General features: G+C 38.2%; 1 protein-coding gene across 4 annotated transcripts in view; it reads left to right on the top strand.

Annotated features, from left to right (window-relative positions):
- The window catches only part of NOX4 (NADPH oxidase 4), a 97,807-nt gene that overhangs the window by 47,539 nt on the left and 25,041 nt on the right, over positions 1-25,227 (top strand). For all 4 annotated transcript variants that reach the window (XM_021545015.4, XM_085574789.1, XM_085574783.1 and 1 more), the window contains exon 13: positions 14,119-14,200. In XM_021545015.4, the coding sequence (XP_021400690.2) occupies positions 14,119-14,200 (82 nt within the window). The remainder of the gene's footprint in view (positions 1-14,118; positions 14,201-25,227) is intronic.

The following is a 25,227-nucleotide window of genomic DNA, read 5'->3' as shown; positions in this document are numbered from 1 at the left end:
GATGTGGGAGGCAAATCCTACATCCCAGATTTTATCATCAGTTCCCTACAATCCCTTGCAACTCAGCTTTGCATTCATGTGCCACTTCATCCAGTTGCTCAATCCTGTCCTTTTGTATATGCATCATTTCTCAGATGCATCAAATATGAGCTGGAAAATTCGAGTTTCACCATAAGGAAATAGTTTGTGATCCAAGAATTTTTAAGGGGCATTTTGCAACCACAGCTGTCTTTTGTCCCAGTTCTCCCCTAGAGAAGGACACCTTTAAATCATAAATATTAATAATACAAATCTGCCACCAACCACTTTTACAGTTATCAAGTGCAAAAATAGTATTCAGGTGTATGTGGTAGCCTTGAAAAAGTTGACTTTCTCCTTTAAAAAAACAAGTCAAACCAAAACTCAGAGCTTTCACTGAAAGCATATGTCATAAGAACTGGCCAACAGCAAGTTTCCACAGCTTCTCCAAACAGATATTTTGCTATCTGCTGTGAACAGAAGAGCTTGGTTTAAAATATTTATGGCTACTCATTTCATATTAACCACACACAAAAATACGTGCTAATTCCAGCTCTATACTCAACTTTGAACCTCGTGGTGTTATGCCTCAAAGTTTGGATACCCCAGTGCAAAACACAAAGGTGGAGGCAAGTTCCTACTGGAAATGGAGGTAGACTGCCAGTGTAGTCCATGTTTAATATTAAGGCATCCTTTTGTGAGTGTCAGTCCACTAAATTAATTTGCAATTAAAACCCATTTTTTCCCTTTTATCAGGTCCTTAAATTGCAAAAGGCAATGAGGCAGAAATGCTTTAAATATAATGTACTATAAAGTTTAAGATACAGCAAAGCAAATTAATTACCAGTGCATCCCAATTTTGAGACTTGAAATGGTGGCTGCTACATGCTGAATGTGGCATTTCTTTGAGACAAAGGACTCAATTATCTCAGTATTAACTGAAGTGCTGTGAAGAGAAACTGTAGGGGGGAATTCATAGCCTGGAAATCACTTTCCAAAATGAAAAAGAGATTGCATTGTGGTACATGGAGCAGACTGTGCTGTGACAGCAATAAATAGCTCTTTGGTATGTAATGCAGCAGCTGATGGGCAGGGTGCAGTGTGTATTTCGTTTCACTGATATTATAACCCACATTTCTGCAGCTCTGGCATGTTCCTCTTCTTCCTCTTTCTCTTTTTTAAAGCTTTTTTCTCTCAAAATGGGGACAAAGTGTCAGAGCTTGTTTCAAAAAGGATACCATGACTCTTATTAATATAGTTTGTAGCATTTGTAGCAGATAAAACCAAAATACGTTATAATGATATAGTATTTCATAAGAGAGTGGTTTTCTAAGAAGCAGTAATATCTTTCATTAGATCAACTGAAACAACTGGAAAAAACCAGGTTGTCTTCCAGGCATGCAGTGCCTTCAGCGGGTTTGACAAAGAAGCAGGGAAGTCAAAGGAAAGAGAAGACATAACATTCCTGGCTACTTTTTAAAGCAAGTTTTCCCTTGAGAAATATGAACAATAACATTGACTAGTTAATGAATAAAATATAAAATATAACACCTCTTAAAAAAAAAAAGTTAATTTAACTCTTTAATAGAAAAGTACTAATTGATTCTCAAAGAATTTACATGGTTAAGAATACTGTCCAAAAGCAAAAAATATCACTTGTAAATGCTCTCCCAACCCCTTCTTTGCATTTGTATGTCTCCAGATTTCTTTATCTTCCCTTGGCTGGGTTCCCAGATTAGGGTATATTTGCTGTAACATGCCATGGTCTCACTCCGTCCTGTAAAGACACAAATTCACATCTTGGCAGAGTGCAGTTTCTGGCAGGGAAACTGGGAAAAGAGATGGACATGTTAGAAAGCTTAACTCTGACTTGCCTGAAGTACTGCATTTTATTTATATATATGTGCCCACATATGCCCTAAACTTTCAGCATTTGGATGTGGTTTTTAATTTTAATTTTTTTTATCTTATGATCTCATTATCCTTGATAAACCAAGGTTTGATTGGAAATGTTTGACCATCTACAGAGGGTAAAATTTGGACAATGGTTTACAGAAAGCATTACTGTGTTCTTAGTAATTTAAAGGGAGCCTATTCTGCATATAGAAGCTGATAATGAGTGGCTGACTGCTTAGCTTTGTGACTTTCCTGGAGTCAGAAAATTTTTAAGAAAAAATATTAATAAAACTTAAAGTTCTCTAGTGAACACCATGGTCATGAATAAGAGAGAATGCTTCTCTGCTGGGGAGACAGACTGGAATATCTGTGGGTCCAAATAAACATATTAGTGTCTTTATATCTATTGGAGAAAAAGGCACTTGTTGGAGGTGACAACAACTTCTTTCAGTGTTGAAGGGGGATTTGGGGGAGAGGAGGAGTTTCATAGTTTATGGGCTGTTTTGGGTATTGCTCAAGTGTCTGCTGTGAGGATTTTACTGTACTGTCAGTGATAATAAGTACACCTACAGCCTCCAAAAAGCCTCCTCATGTTATATGAAATTAAAATAAATCAGTGGGCAGTTTGTGCTCTTCACTGCAACAAGCAGCTTTAAGGACTATCTCCTGTCATAAATTTAACATATTCCCTTATTCATTAGACACACTGTAAGTGCCATTTCCTGAAGGAAAATGCCACAGACACCCACGCACATTTCAGAGTCAAAGCTGTGGTGCTTTGCTGTGCTTTGCCAAGTGGCTGGTGCCAGCCTGACGGCACAGGGCTTTCCCTCAAGGATTTCACTTACACTGTGTCAGCTGAGTGTCTCCTCAGCTTAGCTGTGACTGGTTTGAAAAAAGCAACATTTTTAATTAAAGGCATTTTTATAATTTCTGTTATTTGATGTTTTCCTTTTATAATAGGTTAAGGGGATTATGCTAATTGTGTCCTGTTATTAACAAGCATGGCAAATGAAACTTTCTTGGTGCAATTTCCAAAAAAAGCAGCAATTCCTTAATCCAAAAATTTGTTAAGAAAGAATATTTCTTTAAAAGCATCCCATACTTCCCAGCACATATGCACCAGAATGTGCCATGTCTGCTTGAAGAGGATTTTATAATTTCTGTGCCATTATGTGTTGCTGAGATTGTGATGGTGCATTGACGTGTTGTTATATGCCAGGTTGTGTCTGGTAACTGATATCTAATGATAGTTTATACTTACAGGAATTGGCAAAATAACTTTTTTAGCTAAAGATGTGCCAAGTCATTTCCTTAAAGTGATGTGATGAACTGTTTGATCCAAATCATGTTAATCCACTTGTTCTCTGTTCTAGAGAATAGTTATCAGTTATAGCATTGCTAAGTAAAAGTTTTCAGCTTTTGTCTCCTGTTCAAGGCTGGGAATACTCCTTCTGTTGACTTGAGGAATAATAGACCTTCTGTCACTTTAAAAACATGTCTACTTAATATTTCATTATGTTAATAACATTATTAGTTGAAAGATGGAGGTGACAACCTTGTAGAAAATCTCACCGTATATTTTAACAAAAGTTGACACAAGAGCTAGTGCTAAGTCAACAAATATTTATAAGAAATTATGAATTAAGAAAAAATGAAAACTACCCAGACTAGGGTGTATGTAGTAGTTTATATTCAGGCAATTGTCTGGCTTAAGTTCTAAAGAATGACTTGCCTAATTCAAATGTAAGAAGAAATAACAGAATTACACCCATCAGGGTGAAATGAAACCATGCTTTGGATACATTTTCTGACACACTTGTGTGTATTACATTTTATCACCTATCAAAGAAAAAAAAGGAGGAAAACAGTATCTAATGGCTCATTTCATTTGTCAGTGTTTTTAAATGTTTTTGATACTGCCCTTTGAGAGATGTTTTAAGAAATGGAGCCTCAGATCTCATTAGATCTTTGGAAAAAATGTACATTTCTTCCCAATGGATCATCCCCAGCTGACTAGCAAAATTTATATAGGAAATAGGATCCAGCTGAGCTCTGATTATGTTATCCTATGTCATGCTTCAGTGTAACTGGTGCTTTCAGGGAAGAATTTATGTGTGTTCTTTGAAAGAGACAGGCAGCTGAAAACACATGGGAAATGATTTTTAGATATCAGTGGAGTCCTTAGTACCCTGTTTCTGCTTTTGTTTCTCACTTGCAGCCCCACTGTTATTTCTAGCAGTTCAGTTCAGCTAAGTGTTTGGCTGGAGAGGCATTTCCCACACAGGGTAGTGTATCTGTCAGCGCTGCTCACTCCAAGTGCTGCATCCAGCACAGTGCAGCTTCCTCTCTGGGAACAACTTAGCACCTTTCCTGCAGGTATTCACTCAGCCTGGCTGTGAGCAAGGCCACGTTATGCCTGATGATCCCTCTAAGCTCAGCTAAGCCTTGGTGACTGGCAGCATAGGTGACCAGCAGCACGGCTCAAGGCTGTTGTTGGAGGGATGAAGGTTGGGCCATCTCTACTTTATATTCCAGGGCTGTGAGTGAGGGTGAATTAACAAGGAAACTCCCATTCTGTTTCACAAACTCCTTCTTTCTTTGGCATTCCCCTTCTCCTCCCATCCCTGCCCCAGCTAAGAGAAGCCAGTATTTAACCTGCCCAGCCTGTCTGAAGCTTATTTCAGGGCAGTGTCTTGCCACACATGTCTATCAGCTGTGTGGGCAGTTGGCTCCTAACCGGCTGTGTCCCTCTTGTCAAACTGACATGGGTTTGCGGTTTTGTCCAAAGGTGGCAATTAATGGGAGCAGCAAAAAATATTGCTATTTATATTTTTTTCACAAGCAGACCTGCTGATTATATCATAGAATGGTTTGGGCTGGAAGGGACCTTAAAGATCATCTAGTTCCAGCCTTGGAGATGCATAAAAACTACTGAACATGGCCATGAGCAGCCTGCTTTCTCTAACAATTCTTAGAGCAGGTCTAGATTACTTCTAAGATTTCTTCTGTCTTCAAAGATTCTGTAAGTCTCTATAGTTATTATACAGTAATTTATTTGCATATTTGAGAGTAATGGTAAAGTTGTGTCTATATTAGTCAGAGGGTGTAATGTTCCCATGCTTACAGTTTAAATTGTCACCAAATAGGAATAGGCAAAATCCCAAGAATGTGCTCACAGTGACTGGTAGTGGTTTTGTTATGGTACAAAATTTCAGTCTTGGATAGGATTAATTCCATTATTTTGTGACTGCCATATTGATCTGTTTAATGAAAAGTTCTTTTAGCTTGTTCAAATATGTAAAATATATGACACTTGCAAACCTATTTTTAGACCTGGTTAAAAATACCAGTGGATGTATGCATGTGGGTATGTGCTGATGTTTAATGTATTTGGTGACAAGCCAAATACACATGGCTGGCAATGATGGGACCATGGCAGCCCAAGAATAACACTTTGGAGTCATGATAACTATTTCCATGAAGACATCAGCTCAGCAGCAATAAAGAGAAAAATTATTAGGAGTGGAGTAGAGAATAAAGCCAAGGAGATGACTGTGCAGCTGCTGGGTGTTTCTGTGGTGCTACCAGGACTTCAATCCTCTGTGCAGGTCTGGTCTTCATCACTCAGACATAACACTGGCCAGGGTTCAAGAAGGAATGGCAAAGATGATCAAAAGCATGGAGAAGCTTCCAAACATGGGGTGACTGACTATGTAGGGACTCTTTAGCATGAAAAAGATAGATTTCAGGGGAATATAGCCACAGTCTGCAAAATTATGCATAATGCTGGAAGAATGAGTGGGTGGAGCCTGACCACAGTTTCTGCCAGTATCAAGAGTTTTTGGCCATCAAATATAGTCAATAAGATTTCAGAGCAAACATAAGATGATGAATCTTCATGTAGTAGGTAAGAAACACAGGGAATTCCTTGTCAAAGAGTGTGGAATGAATTAGGTTTACATGGGGACTGGGCAAGTACATTAAAAAGAAGTCTTAAGAATTTCTTATTAGGCAAACCACCTTAGGCTCAGGAGATGCACTGACATAGAAAAGCTTGAAAGCAGAAGGGTCTTATCCTGTGATCATTTTTTCCATAGATGTGCCTGCAGATGAATCCAGATAGTAGAGTAGGGGGGATGGTGTGAATCAGCACAGCCTGATGAATCGTGCCTTTGCTCAGCCTTTTAGAGGCAAACCCCCTGGAGATGTGCAGAGCTGGATAGTACTGCAGTAATTGCACAGCTGGATAGTAGCTCAATTTCAGTGTTAAAAAGTTCCATATAGCTTTTGAAAGGCTGGGCTTTCTCTGGTTTCTGTAATGGATTACAAGTTACAAGGAGAGAACCAGTTAAATCCCTCTGCTTTGCGTAGAGTATATTTTTCTTCTTTTTCTTTGAAATAACAACTTTTTAGAACAAGTGTCACTACATTATCTTAAAGCCTAAAAGGGCATACTGGTGCCTAATCACTTCTTCTGGCTTATTGTGAAAGATGAAAGTACAGCACTAGTGAAGGAACTAGTTGAGGTAGTTGAGCCTCCCTGCATTTGCTCATGGGGAATTCAGAAAGTAAAGTACAGCCCTTACTGGCTAAAGGCAGCAACTGTAGAATGCAGTGAAAAAATATATAAAGAATCTGCATAAATCTGTTTTCATTCAGAGCATGTATTTATAAAGGTATTTTTTATAGTTGAAGTTCTGTGTTGTTTAGAAATTGTGTTTTACTGTTGCACTTTGTAAGAGCTGAGTTGTGGAATGAGCTTTACTGTCATGACAGAAATAGTCTCCAAGTATACTAAGGATCTATCTCTAAGGCAAAAAAATGTTCTTTGACTAAGGTTCCTTGATTATTTTAAACTCCAGCAGTCAGCTAATTCCCAGCTCCACTAGGGAGTTGCTGTCTAACCTTCAGAAGGATTTCTAACTCAGTAGAGAGCATCAAGACCGCCTGCTTTGGTGTTGTGTTCACTTCTCTTTCCTAGCTGTCTGGTAAGTGTAGCTAACGGACAGTCTGGGTCTGGGTCACTCAGTGATGTCTTGTCAGGTCAGTCGTACAAAATGCAGTCTAAATATGGTCCTACAAATCTCTCCTCCCTGTTTTGAAAGAAAACAATTGATGCTTTTTCCTCCCCATCATTCATCTTCTAACCTTTTAAGGTTCCTGGGACAAGAACTGCCTTTTGCTCTGTTTCTTAATTGGCTAATATATGGCTATATATACCTAAATCATGCAAGATGTGTGATTATAGTGTAAATGAGGGAGATCTAGTTAGAAATAAATCCATCCAAGCTAATTTTGATGTAACAGTTAGGACAATTTAAGGACTCAAGAAAGCACCTAGATTTCCATGAGGAAAAGGATTTGCTGATGCTGGAATGAGGGAGGGAGAATAATTTTGAACGGGTAGGCACACAGGTAGAGAAAAGAGGAGCTTTTTTAGGATGCAAAGGCAGGTTACGAGGGAAAACAGGACATACACAGACTTTCTTTAAAGAAAGGAGGACTATTCTGCAGGTCCAGAGTGACTGGGAGCTCATGGCAGATCTATGCAATGATTAGTTGAATTGCTTATTTCCCCCCTCTCTGCTTATAAACTAAAGTAAAAGAAAATGCTGAAAGGAAGGATGTTCACTTTATTCACCTACCTTAGAAAATTAAGAGTCCCCTTGCCTTTCTATAAAGGCTTCTCTATTTTCCTTAAATAGATATAAACAGCAAACGGTTTATATATAGTTTTCAAATTCCTGGGTTTTCACTAGTTTTTAGGGTTTTTCAGTAGGTCTGTAAATAATGACCCTAATTAGTCTTTCAGACAACTGATCAGGAGGAAAGGAAATGGTGGTGAAAAATAGGAGAATTAAACTTTGTGAGGCTTAATGGACTGAGAATCATGGAAGTTCAATCTGGTCAAAAAGCCTGTCTCTACCACCAAAATATGTATGTTTCAGGGAAATTCCAAGGCTGATGTAATCATTTTGGAACCTTTTGATCATCAGCATTAACTCATCATCTTTTTTTTCCTCCCCTTTTAATCTGATGGAGGATATTTGTAACACTGACTCTTCAAGAGGAGAGGAGTGAAAGCTCCTTAACTTCAGGAACTTCAGCCATTAATAAGCCACAGGTCAAACTAAAATATCAGACATTTCATTTTTATGCCATCTTGTTGCTCACCATCATTTTATAGCCCTTAACGGCAGAGTCTTCTTCCTAATTGACTTATTTTTACAAGGCACTGCAGAACTACTTATGACAGCATTTCCAAATTTACAGAGCTTGAAAACAAGTCATATTAGTGGAGCTCAAATCCTGTTAAGCATCATCAGCAGTTTTAAGAAAGCTGACTTATTTTTAAATTTGTTTTGTTTTAGTTACTGCAAGTTGTTATTCGTGACATGAAAAGTATTCAGACCACTATGCATTTTGCATAAAATTAGGCAGATTTTTTTAGTTTGAAATTGCAGGACATACAAGTGTCCTTGTGGTGAAAGGTGGAACTGATATGTGTTTCTCAGTGAGTGCAGAAGAGGTAATTACAGAAACATGACTACAAAATATCCAAATGTAGAAGTATGGGTAGACCATTTGGTACACAGCTTGGCTGTCTACTGACCTGCAATTTCTGTAATTTTTAGCTGATGAAGCTGTTCTGTTCTCCCACTCTCTGGTTGCTTTCTCACCATATTTCTTTTTATCCTTATTAATTTAATTATAAAAAATCCATAAAACTGATATTAAAGAAATCCTTATCCTGTTAACCCAGTTGCCATCAGTTTTACAGTGTTTTTAATTGAGTTATCTGTATGCAATTGAACCTTTTTTTATTAGAGGTTCAGAAAATGGTCCGAAGGTGTTGGGTAAAAGATGGTTGGGATAAACAAACCAATAATGTCTCATACTTCAGGTATATAGTGCAGTGACCACATAGCTTCATACCCATCAAACTCTGAAGGAGCAGGGATTTGCTTTCTCAAGACCCTTGGAATTCGGCAGAGTGAAATCATAGTGGAAGTGATTTTGCTGTTATTTTCTGTAAGGTATTTTGCAACAAGAAGGAGTGAGAAAAAGCAGCTCTAAGACCTAACTTTTAAAGTCAAATCTTACACAACTGCAGTGTGTGACTTTTGGCATAATTTTTGAAATGCTAAAGCAATAAGAGCTTCAGGGACGTGACAGCTTTAAAAAATAAAGCAAGTGCTCTTTGTGCCATAGCATGCTTTTGTCTATAGAATGTGAGTAATAATGTGTTTTAATTCGTGGGGACTTCTATAGAAATTATTTTTCTCTGCTGTGAGAAGCCCCAGATAATAAAATATTGAAAAAATTTCCTTTGTCTCTCCACTTCTGTAATAGTGTATCCTGGAAGAGGGAAACTTGACTGTGTAACCAGTTTGAGTGACCTTCAGACCATATGCCCATTCTTGCTCTCATTTTTCTGACATTACTGTCAACTTATCAAACTGAATACAACCCCATTCTGTTTGAGAACAAATATGGCATTAATCTAAATATTTTAAAGGGGAAACTTCTCTTTAAATGCATCTTTCTGTCCTTGTAGATTAACTGGCTTGGCATAACATGTGGAACTGAGATTCCAGTAGCTGACTTGTGAATATGTTATGCTGGGAGGGGGAGGAGGTGCAAAAGGTAGAACAGAGAGAAGAAAACTTAGATAAAAGACAGGGAAGAAAGGTGTATAAATATATAGGACAGGTTAAATCCTTAAAGATTTCAATGACAAAGTATTTCTTCTTTAAAGTCTGGAGCCTTCCTGATTTAGGAGGAGAGGGCATAAGACTGTTATTACAGCCAGTCTCCAGTCATCACAGGTAACTTATGCTACATGTTTAGCTAAACATGTATGTATGGTCTCAATGAGACTGCCTAAATTTAACTAAGGACTTCTCACTGATAAAGGATTTGAAAGGAATTGTACACTCAAAAGGAAAGCCAGGAAGAAGTTGAGGTTCTCATCATATTGAAAACATAAGTTTGAGCATAAGATGTGACTGTGCAATCCTTTTTGATGTCTCTGAGAACTTTGTCCTGTGGGCAGACTTACAGGACCATCAGTGAGACAGTGTCTCTCTGCAGTGTCACACACAGCAGAGTGACAAAACAATCAGTGTTATAGCTGATCTCAGAACAATATGAACAATCCTGTAGTTAGTGCAGACTTTAACTGATGCAGATTTTATTAATAGGATGAGGAGCAGAGAAGGTAATTGACAGTTTTCAGAAGTAGACAACCTTGGCTAAGTAACTGTTATTATTTTTTATTTTAATGAATCAGACCAACACCTAGACAAAAGCATCACAGGAAAAAGGACTCAGTTTTGGAAGATACCTCTCTAAAATTATCCAAGTAATGAAAAGATTGTGACTTGTTTTAGTTCTATTGGTTAACTACTGACTGCAAATCAAAATAATGTACAAGTGCTCTAATTATTGGTTTCATTAGTTCTCAAGTCTTTTATTTGTTGTTGTAGCATGAATTAGATCAAGGTCCTAGGTTTCTGAAAAAATTCTTCCCTCTTTGGGAAGCTATCGTTGTGACTTTTTTCTTGTGAATTGAAAAGCCTTCTCTTCTAAAGCATTAGTCTTCTCATATTTGCTTTTGTATGAGCGCCAAAAGTACCTGTGCCGTCAGTAACTACCAAAGCTCTTGTCACCTCCCTCATCACCTTGATGGATGGTCCTTAAAGGCAATAGTGTCATTTGTCTAGAGTGACTTTGGTACTATGCACATATATGTGTAACAGGAGAATGTCATAGAGCTAAAAAGTGACATGTACACAATGGTCACTTGGGACAAATCAGTCCTAAAGATTCCATTTCTTTTAATAGGATTTACAGGACATGGAGGTTAATGTTCTGGGAGAAGCTGTGGAATAGATTTGAGATGAGGTGCAGCACTACCACAGTAGTGTGTTTTCGTGCTGTCCTGGTTTCAGCTGGAACAGAGTCAGTTTTTGTAGTAATAGTTGGTACAGTGCTGTGTATTGGATTTAGGATGAGAATAATATTAATAGCACACTGATGTTTTAGTTGTTGCCAAAGAGTCTTTATGCTAAGACAAGGGCTTTTCATCTTTACACGCCCTGCCAGTGAGAAGGCTGGAAGGCATTAGGAGTTGGGAGGGACACAGGCAGATCAGCTGACTCCAACTGGTCATAGGGATATTCTGTAGCATATGGCATCATGTTCAGTGCATAAACTGTGAGGAAAGCTGGCCAGGAGCTCCTACTCAGGAACTGGCTGGGCATTGGTTGGCAAGTATGAGCCGATTGCATTGTACATCACTTGTTTTGTATATTGTAATTATTTTTATTATTATGACCATGATTATAAGTTTTTCCCTTGTCTGTCCTAATAAACTGTTATTGTCTCAACCCATAAGTTTTCTTGGTTTTACTCTTCTGTTTGTCTCCCCCATCCCACCATGGGGGAGTGAGTGAGCAGCTGTGTGGGGCTTGGTTGCTGTCTGAGGTTAAACCATGCCACATGGAAAACTGAATGAAGTCATATGGTGAAAAGAAAATACATCTGCCTGGGAAATTTGCCATAGCGTGGGGAGGTGGGGGAGGAAAGTTGACTTTAACTAAAACAAGATCTAGCAGGAAAACTGTTCAGGCCAATTTCAGATGCCATAACTTGGCTGCTTTTGCTCCGGTACTGGCCAGCCCTGTCACATTACTATTCAAAATATTTTCAAGATCACTGCTTGCTGAATTGAGTCCTGGAGTGCAGCCAGGTGGCCTTGATCAATGTGAAAGGGCAGCAGCACAATATAAGTCGCAGAGTAGGAGATAGGGATGGAATATGGCTCTCTGCCTGGGTGCTATCCATCTCAGATAGAACAATGGGGCGGGACACATCTGCACATTCACTCGGATGTGTTTTGTCTCTCCTGGAGAATCACAGATCCTTACCAAGATCTGAGAAACCAGCTTCACTCACCTACCTGTAATGTGTTGTTGTGCAGCATTGAACTGAGTAAGAACATGTCTCTCCATGTCTTAAAATGCTGTCACACTTGGTTACAGGCCCTCAGAAATAAATCAGCAGTGCCACTGCAAAGGCAGATCCTTAATCATGGTGTCTCGCACCATGTTCTGGAGATTAAAATCCTCAAGTCATGGAAAGAAGTGCTGTCACTCAGTGTTTGCCATTGTAAACTTCCATTTCTCCACCAGGCACACACAAAGGCTGTTGTTTGAGTGGAGGCTTTTGTAAAGGATGCCTGGAAATGCATTGGTAGCTTGGGCTGTGCAGGGAGATTACTGAAGGAGAGGTGGAGGTTAATGTGCTGGCTCTGAAACATGAGGGGATATTTTACATCAGTGAAAACTTTCTGTAGCCTTTCAGTTCTTGTCCATTGGCTTTAGAAGATGGTAATGTATTATCTTTAAGGATGATAGGGCCTATGTACAGCCTATTGCCATGTACCAGAAGACAAAAAAAAAAGAAAAGCAAATTCTCCATCTTCCTAAAATTTCAAGCAGAGGTCAAGAAATAGCGTATTGGCAACCTTTTCCTCAATACAGTGCGAAGACTGTTTCCTGAAAGTTGCTCATTGGATTTAACTTTCATCTTTACAGCGTTGTATTTATTGCATTTATTTTTGTTGGCCACATCTGTTCTTTGTGCTAGTTAGGTACAGGAAGACTAATTAACATTTTGAAGATATGAGAATAGTTTTGGAGGTAGGAGTGCTTATTTCTTTCAGAATTGACTATAAAGAGGTGTAGAAATAAAGGAACAAAGATAAGCCTTCCTTTCTTCACTGGCAGATCCTGGTATCTTATCCAAGATGTTTGCAATACATCTTAGCCAGCTGAGAAAAGACTCAGGTGTGAGACAGCTGACCTTTAAAACTGAGGCCTTAGCAAGAGAGTTTTCCTTCTGAATTAACTGTGCTTTTTTCAAGGTATTACAACTTTATGAAGTATGGTTCTGATGGGTTTCTTTCCAGTTTAGAGGCTACATCACAGAATTGTATCCAAATTAATGCAGTTTAGTTTTGATGACAGAATATTACATAAAACTAAGTGGGGTTCTTTTGTCCTGTAATTTCCTTATCCATAAATACGGTGTTAGAGGATATTTTAAGATACATATGGATCTGAGATGAGGATTACACTTACCCTCAGGTTCAGTTTCCAGAATGAAAACTTTCATGGAAGAGAGTTAGTTTGGAGAAATCCATGGTACATCTGGCACATAAACCATAGGCTACACACTGTGGTTTAGCAAATGAAGGATAATACCTCTAGCTGAAGACTTTCAGCCACAAAGTATTGAAGGAAGGGTAGGAGGTGGAAAGGGCATCAGTTCTGTGCCACTGTAGGACAGATTAAAGTTGCAGGTGATGGAAGGAAAGAAGGAAACAGAGAATGTCCCATGCTATGGAGAGCTACTAAAGGAATTTGATCTCTGTGGAAATCGTATTCTAACCCTGAATCTGGGTATCACGTGACTTTTGAGGAGGTTCCCGTCTTTCATGACTGAGAAATCTGGATTGATAGAAGGTCCTACAGATCCCACTTGACTTACTGTGTCTAACCACCTCTAGAGAAATGCATAAGAGAAAGGTAGCTATGCAAACTAGAACCACCCCTTCATTTGGTGGTCAGTGAAATTAAGTTACAAAAGCTTTACCTCTTGCAGAAAATCCTATCATGCAGTTTTTGAAATAGATAACAATGACAGAAAAGAAATCCAGTCTTCTAACCATCCTTAAAAACATCAAGTCAGTTATTGAAGGATTTGTACTGCAGTTTAATTTATGTGAATTAATTAATCTAAGTTTGTTTCAGCTACTGTGATCCTTGAGTGGCTGGTGAATCCTTAGGGGCTCCTCCTTTCTGTTTAGACTAGGCTCTTCAAGGCAGGGACTCTGGCTGGCTGTGCATGATACCCAGAAGACCTCTGTGCAGACCTTAGAAACTTATAGGCACTACTAGAACTCAGTACTGAAGAAAAAAAGGAATTTTAAAATATTAGAAGTTTTTACAGGAAACAGTGATTTTTAGTCCCTCTATGCTTAGTTTTGTTCTCTGCTAAGTATTTCTGTAGGAGAGAATTCACTGATATTACTGCTTGCTTCCTTGTGGCCTGAACGTATAATGCAGAGTCACAGTCTGGGTTTTTTTTTTCTTTTTTTTTTCTTTTTTTCTTTTTTTTTTTTTGTCCTGACAGAAAGATTTCGGGATTTACTGCTTCTGCATTCAAATCAAGATACAGAGATTCTGCCCATCTTTCAGCAGAGACGCTATCCCAAGTAAGTAAGATTGTCTTCTTGGGAGAAATAAAATCTTTATCTATTTACAGCAAGGGGGATTAAAGCATTTATAGCACTGTACATCTTTTGGTGCAGAATCCTTAGGCAGAGCTGTCAGGGAGCCATGCTAGCATTGATCTCTGCAGTCTTTTGAGTGGTGTCAAGGAGAAGCAGACGCACATTGCAAGCACGCTCTGCTGTCAGTGGGGGAGGTGGTGCTGCTGGTGGAGCACAGATGTTGAGTCGCCTAGATCAGTGTCTGATGAAGCTTTGTTTCTCTGTTGACACAGGTAGATGTTTTATCAGGCTAATCCCCACCCTTCTTCTGGGATTCCATCATTTATGGTGATAGATTCCCTTAAATTTTAACAGGCTTTGCTCTGAAAGCCTATAAACACTAGGCAACATTTTTTTTCTCTGCCTTTTTTAGGGGTATATGTTCACTTATATCCCTAAAGGGATCGAAAGAGTAGTGTTGAGTGTTAAAGAGGTCTTGAATGTATTGTGTATCCTGGACAATACCTCTTCTTTTTCCAATGACATACCTGAGTGAAACAATAAAAGCTCTTTGCTATTTTATTGACTAGAAAAAAGTCACTTTCAGCTTGAACAGAGGCAGTGAAGGGGAAAGAAGAAGAAACATTAACCCTGACCAGAATGAGCAATAAAAGAATGCTAGTGCAGGGTGAACAGAAGGAGGAGATGGAAGAAAGAATGTATGTATAGAGTCCTTCAATGATGAGGGAAACAAGCACGGTTATGTATTTTAATTATTATTGTTAGGAGGTTTCTGAAATAGATAAGAAGTCAGTGAAGCTAGGTGTTAAATCTCTTTAAATCTGATAATACACATTTTTTTTAAGAACTGACAATTAGAGAGGCTGAGTGTTGAAAGCCAGTCACCTCCTCACTGTGAATACTTGAAAATACAACCACTCAGGGATGAAATCCTGATTCTGAAAATAGTGAAGTTTTGCTTTCACTTCAAGGGAGACACAGTTTTGTTGCCCTAAATTTCTTGTTTGCATTGTCCATTGTCACTATATTGCTGGAATACTGTGGAGGTAAAATATATGAAATAGTGGAAGGCACTTTATATGTCTGGATTGATCTGCTTGTTTCATTAGGATTTCTATGAATTATTGCTTTTTCCCCTCATCCTTTGGAACCCTGGCAGTACTATACTTTGCTTGGCTTAGGTGATTTTATTTTTGATATGGACATTGTCAGACTGGTCTGAGAAACCAGTTTGTTGTCCTTCCTCAAAGAACAGACTTATCTTTATATAAATCATTCCTAAGATGTTTGAGTTTCCATTTCATTGCATTCAATTTATTGCTAGCATTCTTGGCAAAAAGTCTACTAACAATATTACACAATGTCAGATTCATGGGCAAATGAGTTGTCTGTTGTCTTCTGACAGAGGATGCGTTCAACTCTTCAAAGATCACAGAGAAAAGAGCTTGTATGGAGCTCTCCTGCTCTTTGAAGTTACAGTGGCCTTGTGTCACAAAAAGGATACGTATTTTCAGCTATGTTAATTGGGAAAATTGACTGATACCTCTAACATACAAAAGTCAGACAAATTTTGGCACCTAACCAAATAGAAGTTTGCATATGTTCTAAAAAGCAATAGATTCTTGTTTATAGCATCATTAATTGGTACAAATTTGCTTGCTTGTTATAGAAATTTATCATATATTACCATTCATTTAGAAACTAGTTGAACACTACCAACATATCCAAATTTTCCCAAGGGTTGTCTTTTGAGCAAGGTACTTGTGTTCAGCAAAGTAGAAAACCTGTTTATCTTCATAATACATTTTGTCTTATTCCCATATAATTTTTTCACATTTCCTATTCTAATTTTCATGGAAGTGTCAGTTAACAGAAATTAATGTAATGAAGAGACAGATCTCATAAATCAGTGTCCCTTCATTGACTTCAGCTGAGCAGTGGCTGGTTGTGCTACATTAGGATTTGCATAGAAAGATCATTTTAATGAGATGTTGTCACAGGGCACAAACTGGAACTTGTCATGATTAAAGAAATCCAAAGAATATTGAAGGTTAAAAATAGAAGAGAATTTTAGTAGTGACTTAACTGAATAGTTTGACTAAGCAGGGCTTAGTAGGTAGAAAGGATAAAAGTTTTCACATATTTAAGAGACAAATGTCCAAAGGAAGGAGATTGGATAGGAGGATGTTCAGCACCACTCAGGATATTCAGAATCATTGCAATAAATATTAAAGGCTAAATGAGCAAACTATAATCCATCAACTTTTGAAATAAATAGAAACCTTGGTGTTCTTGCCTGAATTATGTTCTTGTTCGTTTATTACATTAGGATCTGAACTCTTTCCCAGGTAACAGCAGGATAATTTCGGGTGCATGTTGTTCTCAGAGGTGTCTGTGCACTGAAATGGTTGAAAGAAGTTTTCTAAAATATGCATGGACATTAAATTTTCTAGAATATGCTGGATATTCTGGGTAAATGTGTCAAAGAAATGTGCTTTGCCCTCCTAGTTGATGGAGAAATGTGATATCTTTTTATTTTCTTTGTGTTTGCCTGAGTTTATTTGACAGCCTTGGCTTTGGACAGCCATGGAGCCATTACCTGCTCTGGCAAGTAAAGGAGTCTAATGAGAGGCCTGATCTTACAAAGATCAAGTCTTATAAAGCCACACTGCACATAACCTTGACTTCTTGATGTACCACTGTGTGCCCACATGGCATCATGAGCATCAGTTCTCACTGTGTCCTGTGGGCTGGGAGGCAATGCTCTGGCAGCTGGTGGGACAGCACCCACCCAGCCAGCCCAGCCTGCAGTGTTTGTCCTCTCACTTTTCTTCACGGGGTTGCAGAGCAGAAGGAGGTTGGTTCTATCTTTTGCTTCAGTCTCATGCCTAAAGTAGAGTTTTTAATGAAATACACTGCACTGCATGTAGTTACGTGTTACAGAACTAGAAAGAGCAGTCTAATCAGGCAGGTCTTTTTGTTACTTCAAGTCACTAATGTGGTTCAGGAATCAGATTCTGTGACCAAACCCTCTTTTCCACCTCATCCAGAAACTGACCTGTCCAGTCAGAGAAATATTTTTAGGGGAAAACCTGTCTCCTTGCTGGCATGCAGCCATTGCCATGTCCACAAGGATTCACATTCCTAAAACTAAGAATAAACCTGCAGCTGTGGACAACCAAATGGGCTGAGGTGCGTAGCTGCTGCTAAGTGTAGCCACTTGGGAGAACCCTCTGCATTCAAAACAAATGACAGACATGCTTTGTCCTGCTCTCCCTCACTCCACAAGCCTGCTGAAGTCACTGAGGGGAGTTACACCAACACAATCAGGTCTGTCAGCAAACCAACTTTTTTCCAACAAATTAAGATCTGTTAATATTAATTTGTTCATTAGTTTAATTCCAACTCCTTACTTTTCAAATGAGCATTATGGCCCCCATATCTCATAAAAAAACTTTAAGGGTTTCACATTTAGTACATTTCTGCAAGAGCTTTTCTCATGTTGGTATCCACTTCATGCTTTCCTTGCTTGTCCACTTTTCCAATGTCATTCCTACATGATTTTTTTCACAGTCTCACTCATAAAATGCAAGAACTGCTAGAGTGCAGCAAAGACTACACAGGATTGCTCCTGAAGAAGGCCCTATGCTCATTAATTTGGCTGCAGAGTCCAGCATGTGATACGGTGCTTGGCAGTAGCAGGAGCTTAGGTTGTTCCATCCCTGCTGACTCCACTCTGCTCCCGACTGCCTGTGCTGTGTGCACAAGGGAAGGATATACAATTGCCTTGAAATGCCAGAGAGAAGTGCCACTTGTAGCTGGGCCTGATAATGTTAAAATTAAAAAGCAAACCCAAAAAACCAGAATGGTAAGGGAAGTGATAAAAGAAGTGTGAGAGTGAGAAATCAGGTTGATGGGTGAATAAGGCAGGAGAGAGGCTGACACGGCACAAAACAGCATTTAAAGAGGGATGTGCCAGATGCTACTGGCATTACAGGTTTTTAGCAGGTTTTTTTTCTGTCTAGAAGTAACTTGACAGTTCAGCTTTAGTTTATATTCTCAATTTAGTGCTGAAATCCTCATAAAAATATGTAATTTTTTAGAGGGATTATTTGCTTATTTTTTCCCCTTGCAGTCTTCATTCTTATCTTTTGTGAGTCTGATTAAAAAGTTTTTGGGTGATTCAGAGATTTTAAGAACAGAAGGAGTGGTTATGTTCCAGCTAATTTGAGTCCCTTCTTAACATAAGCCATAGAGCATTACTGATAATCCCTGCAGCAAGTTTTTTATTCAGCCAGAGCAGGAATTTAGAACAAAATTGAGATGTTAAAAACTGGAAAACTCACAAGTGTTTAGATCATCTTGTTTCAGTTGTCAGTTACTTCACCTGTGATATTTTTTTTTACTTCAGCTTCAAGTTTCTGCCATGTCACTGTACCATTTTCTGCTGAAGAAGTAAGTCCTGTACCATCTGAAATGACACCTCCATACAAAAGTGGGGAGGTCAGTTTAAAACTTGCCCTTCTCTTGAACAAAATAAATAATAATTTCTTGCAGTGTAAAGCTTGCTAAACAGGTCTTTCTCCCAAAATTTTAAAACATTTCAAAAGTTTTCCCACTTAATTTTAAAATAAACAAACAAACAAACAAAAAAGGCAGAAATGAAGAAATGGTGACTGTTTCCATAGTGTGCACATAGAGAAATAACAGCACTTCTTTATAGTCAAACAGGGAGACAATCTAAACTCATAAATTTGACTGTATAAGAAATAAATCTTATTATTTAAATAGAATGACAAAGTCTTGAATTATGGAGAAAAAAAATGAACTTAAAACCGAGCAGGTATAATGGAATAATATTACAAATGCATTTACTTTGCATCAGTCATAAAGTTACAAACTATTCTTTCACATATATTCACAGTAAATTAAGGTAGTCTTCTTGTGTATGCATAAAAATGCTAGTAATTTTCACATCACGAAAAAATCCCAGAAAATACAGGATCTTCATAAATATATATATGTATATATCTTTAGCTACATATTTGTGAAGGTTATCTTTGAAAAGCTGCTGAGAAGTTTCAGCTTAAACAAAGCTAAATGGTGTTATTCGATTCTCATCATGGAGAAGTCTAGACAAATAGACAGCAGAAAGTTAGTGCCCTTCTTAAACCATTGTGTCTTCTGATTCCCAATTGTTTATTTTAATGATAATGGATCTGTAATGGATCTCTGGCAATTTCCTACAGCTTGAGATCTGAGCCAAGAAACAGATAAAATTTCATAAATAATACCCCAGGAATAAAACTTACATCTTATTTGCAGCTGTCTTGAGAACATTTTTCTTTTTAGAGGAACATAATTTGTGTCTAACTCAAGAAAGTAGTGAGATATGGCTGCTGGAAATGATGCTCCTCAGTCAGTGCATCCACTGAGATCCTCTTGTATCACAGATTGAAATGAGTATGAGAGCAGCTAGCAAAGCATGGACTAGAAACCCAGTTCAGTTTGCATTAGAAACAAAGGCAACATCTTCCCTGAACTTTTTCAAGGGGAAAAATCGTGACCTATGTGTTCATCACTGAATCTTCATTGCAAAGGCAAAGAGATTTTTAGTTTTAAAAGGAGGTGGAGAACTTTTAAGGAGTGGTTTTCTATTAAAGGCTTCCTGTGAAGTGCTTTACAAAAGATGTCCTCTTGTTACAGAGGAAAAACTGAGGCATAGGACTCTGATGTGAGTTACCAGCTTCATCCAGGATCAATTCTCCTTGGGATAAGACCAGAAATAGAAATCAGGTCTGCCACAGTCCTTTCAGTTGTGTGCAGTTGGCTCTCTTATCTGAAATAACATCTATCCTGTTTTCCACTGCAAAAACTTGTGCCCTGCCTGCCCATATTGCTGAAATCAGATGAGAAGGTGCCAAATGAGGGAGCCTTTCAGAAGTGCCCACACAAGCACTTTAAATGCTTTGTGCAGCATTGTACATGAAGCATGGAAATTACTGGTTTTGAAGTGCTCCAAGATTTATTTCAAAATGCAGGCTAGAAGCAAACTATCTCACCATCAGTCTATGTCCTCAGAAACCTGAATTTCAGAGAATTTTGATGACTTGATTAAAAAAAAAGACTTCAATGACTTGATTAAAAAAGGGACCTGCTTAAGGAATCTGAAATGACCTTTAAAAGAAGTTCAAGCTGTTTGAGAAGCATATTTTTAGGAAGTTGGGATTTTGTCTCTTTTTTTAATTTTTATTATTTTTCATGTGGCTTTTTGCAGCGACAGCACCATATTCTGTAGAGTTTACAAACCAGTACAAGGCTGAACTCCATAAAAATAAAACCTCCATTCTAAGTAAAGTCCATTTTCCTGTCATTAGGGGATTTTATGAAATGGAAAGAACAGTATCGATGGAGTAGCTGGTAGGTGTTCATTAAAAAGAGCAATCGTGTTATAGGAGTAAAAATGCAAGTATTGGATCTAAATTTTTTTGAAACTGAAATGAAAACAGAAATAAAGAGGACAGTAATTCATACTGTGCATTACATATTTTAGCTCATGTGGACCTATCCAGATAATATTAAATGAGACCAAGTCAGTATCTTGAAATATTAGGACTACACTTTAAATTGAGATATGGGTCATAAATTCCTCAAAACATAGGCTATATTTCTTCAGAGTACCAGTACAGTACTGCAGTAACTTGCAAAATAAAGACACTTTTTGTTCTGTTTCCAGTAGCCTTGAGTTCATGTAACAACAGCACAGAGTAGCAATTTTGCTGCTAACTTCAACAAGGCTCAGACCTGAAATCTAAGGCACAAGTATAAATCTTTCTAGGTAGAAAGATGTGGGGGAAAACAAAAGAAAGTATTTGTGCAGCAACATACATGCAAAATTGAAGCTCTGTATGCGTATATATTCTCTTGTAAGTAGCAAGCATTCTAGATGCTACTTGAAATTACCTGTTTATCATAGAATCATTGTGGCTCATTAGGAGGCATGAACTGTTCCATGCAAAACATTGCGATAATCCCAGTTAAGCATGGGAAATGGGTGACTGAGAATAAAAGATGATTAAACCTTTCACAACTTTTGGGAGATTAAATCATTGCTTTGTTCAAAGTGAATGGGGTAAGACAAATAATTAGAGCTGGTTTTCATTTGGCTGTCTGGGAGTTTGTGCATGATACTGGTTCTTGATAAAGTTTGCCAATTAATTGATACATGCATGTCTACTACTCAACAGCATCATGAGTCTATGGGGAATTATCTGCCACCAGGTATCTTGAGGGATATTTTTTTTAAACAACTCAAACAGAATTTATAGTAGTTTGATGCTGAAACTATTAGTGAGGTTCTTTGATTCATTATGTAAGACAGTTAAAATGATACCTTCCACCCTTATATCCAATTTTATCATAGTTTTAAAAATAATGGCTTATATTAGTTTAAAAAAAGTAGTTTCAAAATTACCATAGTTACAGAAATCCAAGCACCAGGCTCTGGAAAAGAAGAAAAACAAGTGCTAAGGAATTTTGATTGTTGACAGTAGTAATTTCTTCCTGGATTAAGCAGTCCTGTGCAACCTACTCTAGGCAGGGGTTGAACTAGATGACCTCCAGAGGTCCCTTCCAACTCTAACCAGTCTGTGGTTCTGTGGTTCCATGTGACTCTGGATAAAAGGGGGCAGCATCATTCATTCACTCCCATACGTCTACCTGCATATTAGCATTTTTATTTTTGGCCCCATTCTTTCAGTGAGAGACCCCAAGGCTGTTTTCTTTCATAGAAACTGTTAAAGGAGGTAACATCTTTGATTGCTGTTTTGTTAGTAAGTCTTAGTGGAAAAGGGAGGAAAGAAAGATTCCAGCTATAGTAAAGGGCAAAATGGACAATGTTATGCCCCTAAACATTTGGAGGAAAAAGAAAAGTCTGCCTGCCATGTCATCCTTTGTGTTTCATGTTAGACATAACCCATAAATGTACTTCCTGGTCTTTAACAATGGTAAAAATTTATCAACACTCATTGCAGTCCTAGCCATTTGTCAAATAGGTTTGAATATGCAGGTAAACTGTCAGATAAGCATTTTTTGTGTGCCACAAGTGTCTTTTCATGCTGTAATACTGCAGAGGAGAGGAAAGAACAAACATTCAAGACAAAGGAGACAGTGTTCTAGTTTGGCATAAAATGGGCAAGGATGGTTTGCTCTTTTCAGGATATGAGCCTGGGTTTAAGTTTTAGCAGCCTTTTGGTGTGTGGCACTGGTTGAGTTGTTTAATTCTGAGTGCCAGGCTCTTAAATCTATATGTGAGGGAGATGCTTCACATATCTTTTTCGTGAAACATGTTGGCCTTTAAATTCTTGGTGATAATTAGAGGCAGCAACAGACCCATGTTGATCTAACAGCCATTCTCTGTGTCTTCAGAGAAATATATAGGAGAACTAGGCTGTGGGATTCCAAGAGGACCACCCTGAATTGATCATCCCCAAATATACATGTCAGCCCCATTTCATGGAGGAAGCTGTCTCAACACCTGGGCTAGAGCTTAGCTCAGAACTATGAAATTGTAAAAATTGGCAGTGGTGGAAAAGCTGTCTCATCCTATAGTATGTTATTGTAGATGTTAATTATCCTCAGTCATGAGGACAGGAGTTGGCTGCTGGTTGATAGTGCCCAGTGGGCCAAGCCTAGCCCCAAGGAAACTTCTTCTGTGACCTTGTCAAGTGGTTTGAAAGAATCACAAGTGCTTTTGAATGGCCAGACAGCTAGCAGCTGGAAAACATTGTTAGCAGCTGCAGGACTGCAACAGCCCATGATGTTAGCTGCCAAATCCTTTCTGATTGTTGCCTAATCAGCTGGCTGAGGCTGCTCACAAACAGTTGGAGACTGAAGTAGGTAAGTCCAAACACAAAAGCTGTTTGAGTAGAAGATATGTACTGATTTGTTGGATGGCAAAGATAAATTTGGAGATATTCAGAGTTCCTGGTTGTTGTTTTTTAATAGAAGAATCTTGTGGGTTACAGGTTTGCAGAAAATTATTAGTCTAAGCATTTGCCTCACATTAGGCATCACGTGTTGAGTGGGGTGATTAATGATGCGTTTCTGTTGTATCAAGAATGTGGTGACATTTTTTCTTCCCTTAAAGCAATGAGAGAAGGTGTATTATAGGCACCAACCAGAAAGAAAAGATATTAAAATTATTTGCTTTAGAGCCTAATAACTTTAGCATAATACTTTGCTTTATGTCTTAATTATCCATTGCTGTCAAGGTATCTTTATAAAACAAGGTTTAAATTAAATTTTGTGTGGTTGAAAGTCAGGTGGAATCAAACTCTCATTTAAAATCAAACATTTAAAACTTTCTCATTCCTCTGGGAGCTTCTATAAAGCAAAATTGCTGCCTACTCCAAAAAACCCCACAGCATCCGGGTCAGTCCTTTTACCTCAAGTCTGCTTCACCAGTATGGAAATAACGACCTATATTACAAGTGTTCTCTGTATCCTCTCTGGTTTCAAAAAATACTCAAAAGTGTCTTATGAAAGCAAAATGCCTGAGAATTTCCAAGGTCTTGTTTTCCCTCTGCAGGGTGCATTATGATGTTACATAAAGATATTATAGCTTTGTATTTCCATTCACTGTATCTTCAAGATTAAAATAGGTTTTCTATGTAGTGTTGGTGATTTCTAATATTCTTCAGGTTTAATTAGTTCCTCTTTTAGACAAATCACATGAAGATTGAATATTTTTATTCTATTGAACCAATTCTGAAACTCTTACAATAAATTAAATTAATTTTTTATTTGCATGGATAGCCGAAGTTTACTAAACAATATTTAAGATGCAGACATGCATTTACAGTGATTTCTTCAAAATGAAGGTATTTGCATCCTTTCTCAAAAGCCCTTTGAAAGCTACTTTTACTTGTTTTTCCTGTACCTTATTTCCTAACGTTGTTAGGGAAAATACAGCAATGGTAGTGGCTGTAAATTTCTCCATCACATGGTACTCTTACCAGAACAAGCAAAGAAATGGTGGCAGAACTGAGCCATCCATTTTCCTGTGCTTCAACTTGGACAAGGCAAATCATGTAGCTGTAATGTTAACTTGTGAAGGAGTCACAAACCTGATGTTCTGGCTGTTTGAACATTGTGAAGATGAAGCTCTGTGATCTTAATAATACACAAAGAGTATCTCCTGTCACTGCAGTTTTCAAGGGAACCATCTCTAGGATTTCAGCAGTCACCCTATGAGTAAGAGTTTGAAGTGCGTTGGAGAGATCCCACACACTTTGCTCAAATCTAGGAAGCTGCACTTCATTCAAGCTGGTATAAGGTAAACTCTGGAGTTGTGAACTGAACCCAGGCTTTCCATAATTTTTTAGTATCAGTTGGAAGAAAGACTAGAAAGTACCAAAATCTACTTATTAGGATGATGCAGTGAGCAATTCAGGGTCTGTGCCAGTGTTTCTGAGTGCTGCTGTCCTGAAGGATCACTGCTGGTCTGTAACCAGTGTAATAGTCATTGGTTTCATATTTAACTTATGCAGAGTGAAATGCTGTGCTGCTTTCCATCCAGAAAGAGCAGACTTTCTGTGAAGGGCAGTTGTTACATGCCAGCCTCTCTGTCAGCCCTGTTTTGTTTCAAGGAGACAGCATGAAATTCTGCATCAACTCACGTATGTCAGACATGGCTGCTGAACTGCAGCAAAAGAAGAAAAACTCTACTATAGTTTGTTTTCTGAATAGCAGGAAGGGAGGGTCAGAGGTAACTTTCTGTTTTGTGCACAGTCCATATATTACATGGAGAAAGATTCCTTACTTCAAAAGAGCAATTTACCTTGTGAAATCAACAGAGCAAAATGTAATGAGCTTGTTCAGTGACACATGCTGTAATGAGAGCCTCTGGGCACTGCTCTTGTGTGACAGGCAAGCGATGTTGGTATTGATGGACAACCTCATCTCCCTCTGTTTTGTACTAGGAAGGAGGGCTGAAAGAATGTTTGGTT

The sequence above is a fragment of the Lonchura striata genome, chromosome 1 (assembly GCF_050655825.1).
Source record: "Lonchura striata isolate lonStrDom1 chromosome 1, ASM5065582v1, whole genome shotgun sequence".
In the NCBI taxonomy this organism is placed as follows: domain Eukaryota; kingdom Metazoa; phylum Chordata; class Aves; order Passeriformes; family Estrildidae; genus Lonchura; species Lonchura striata.
The sequence above is the reverse complement of the archived record's forward strand: the minus strand, read 5'-3'. Positions and strand labels throughout refer to the sequence as shown.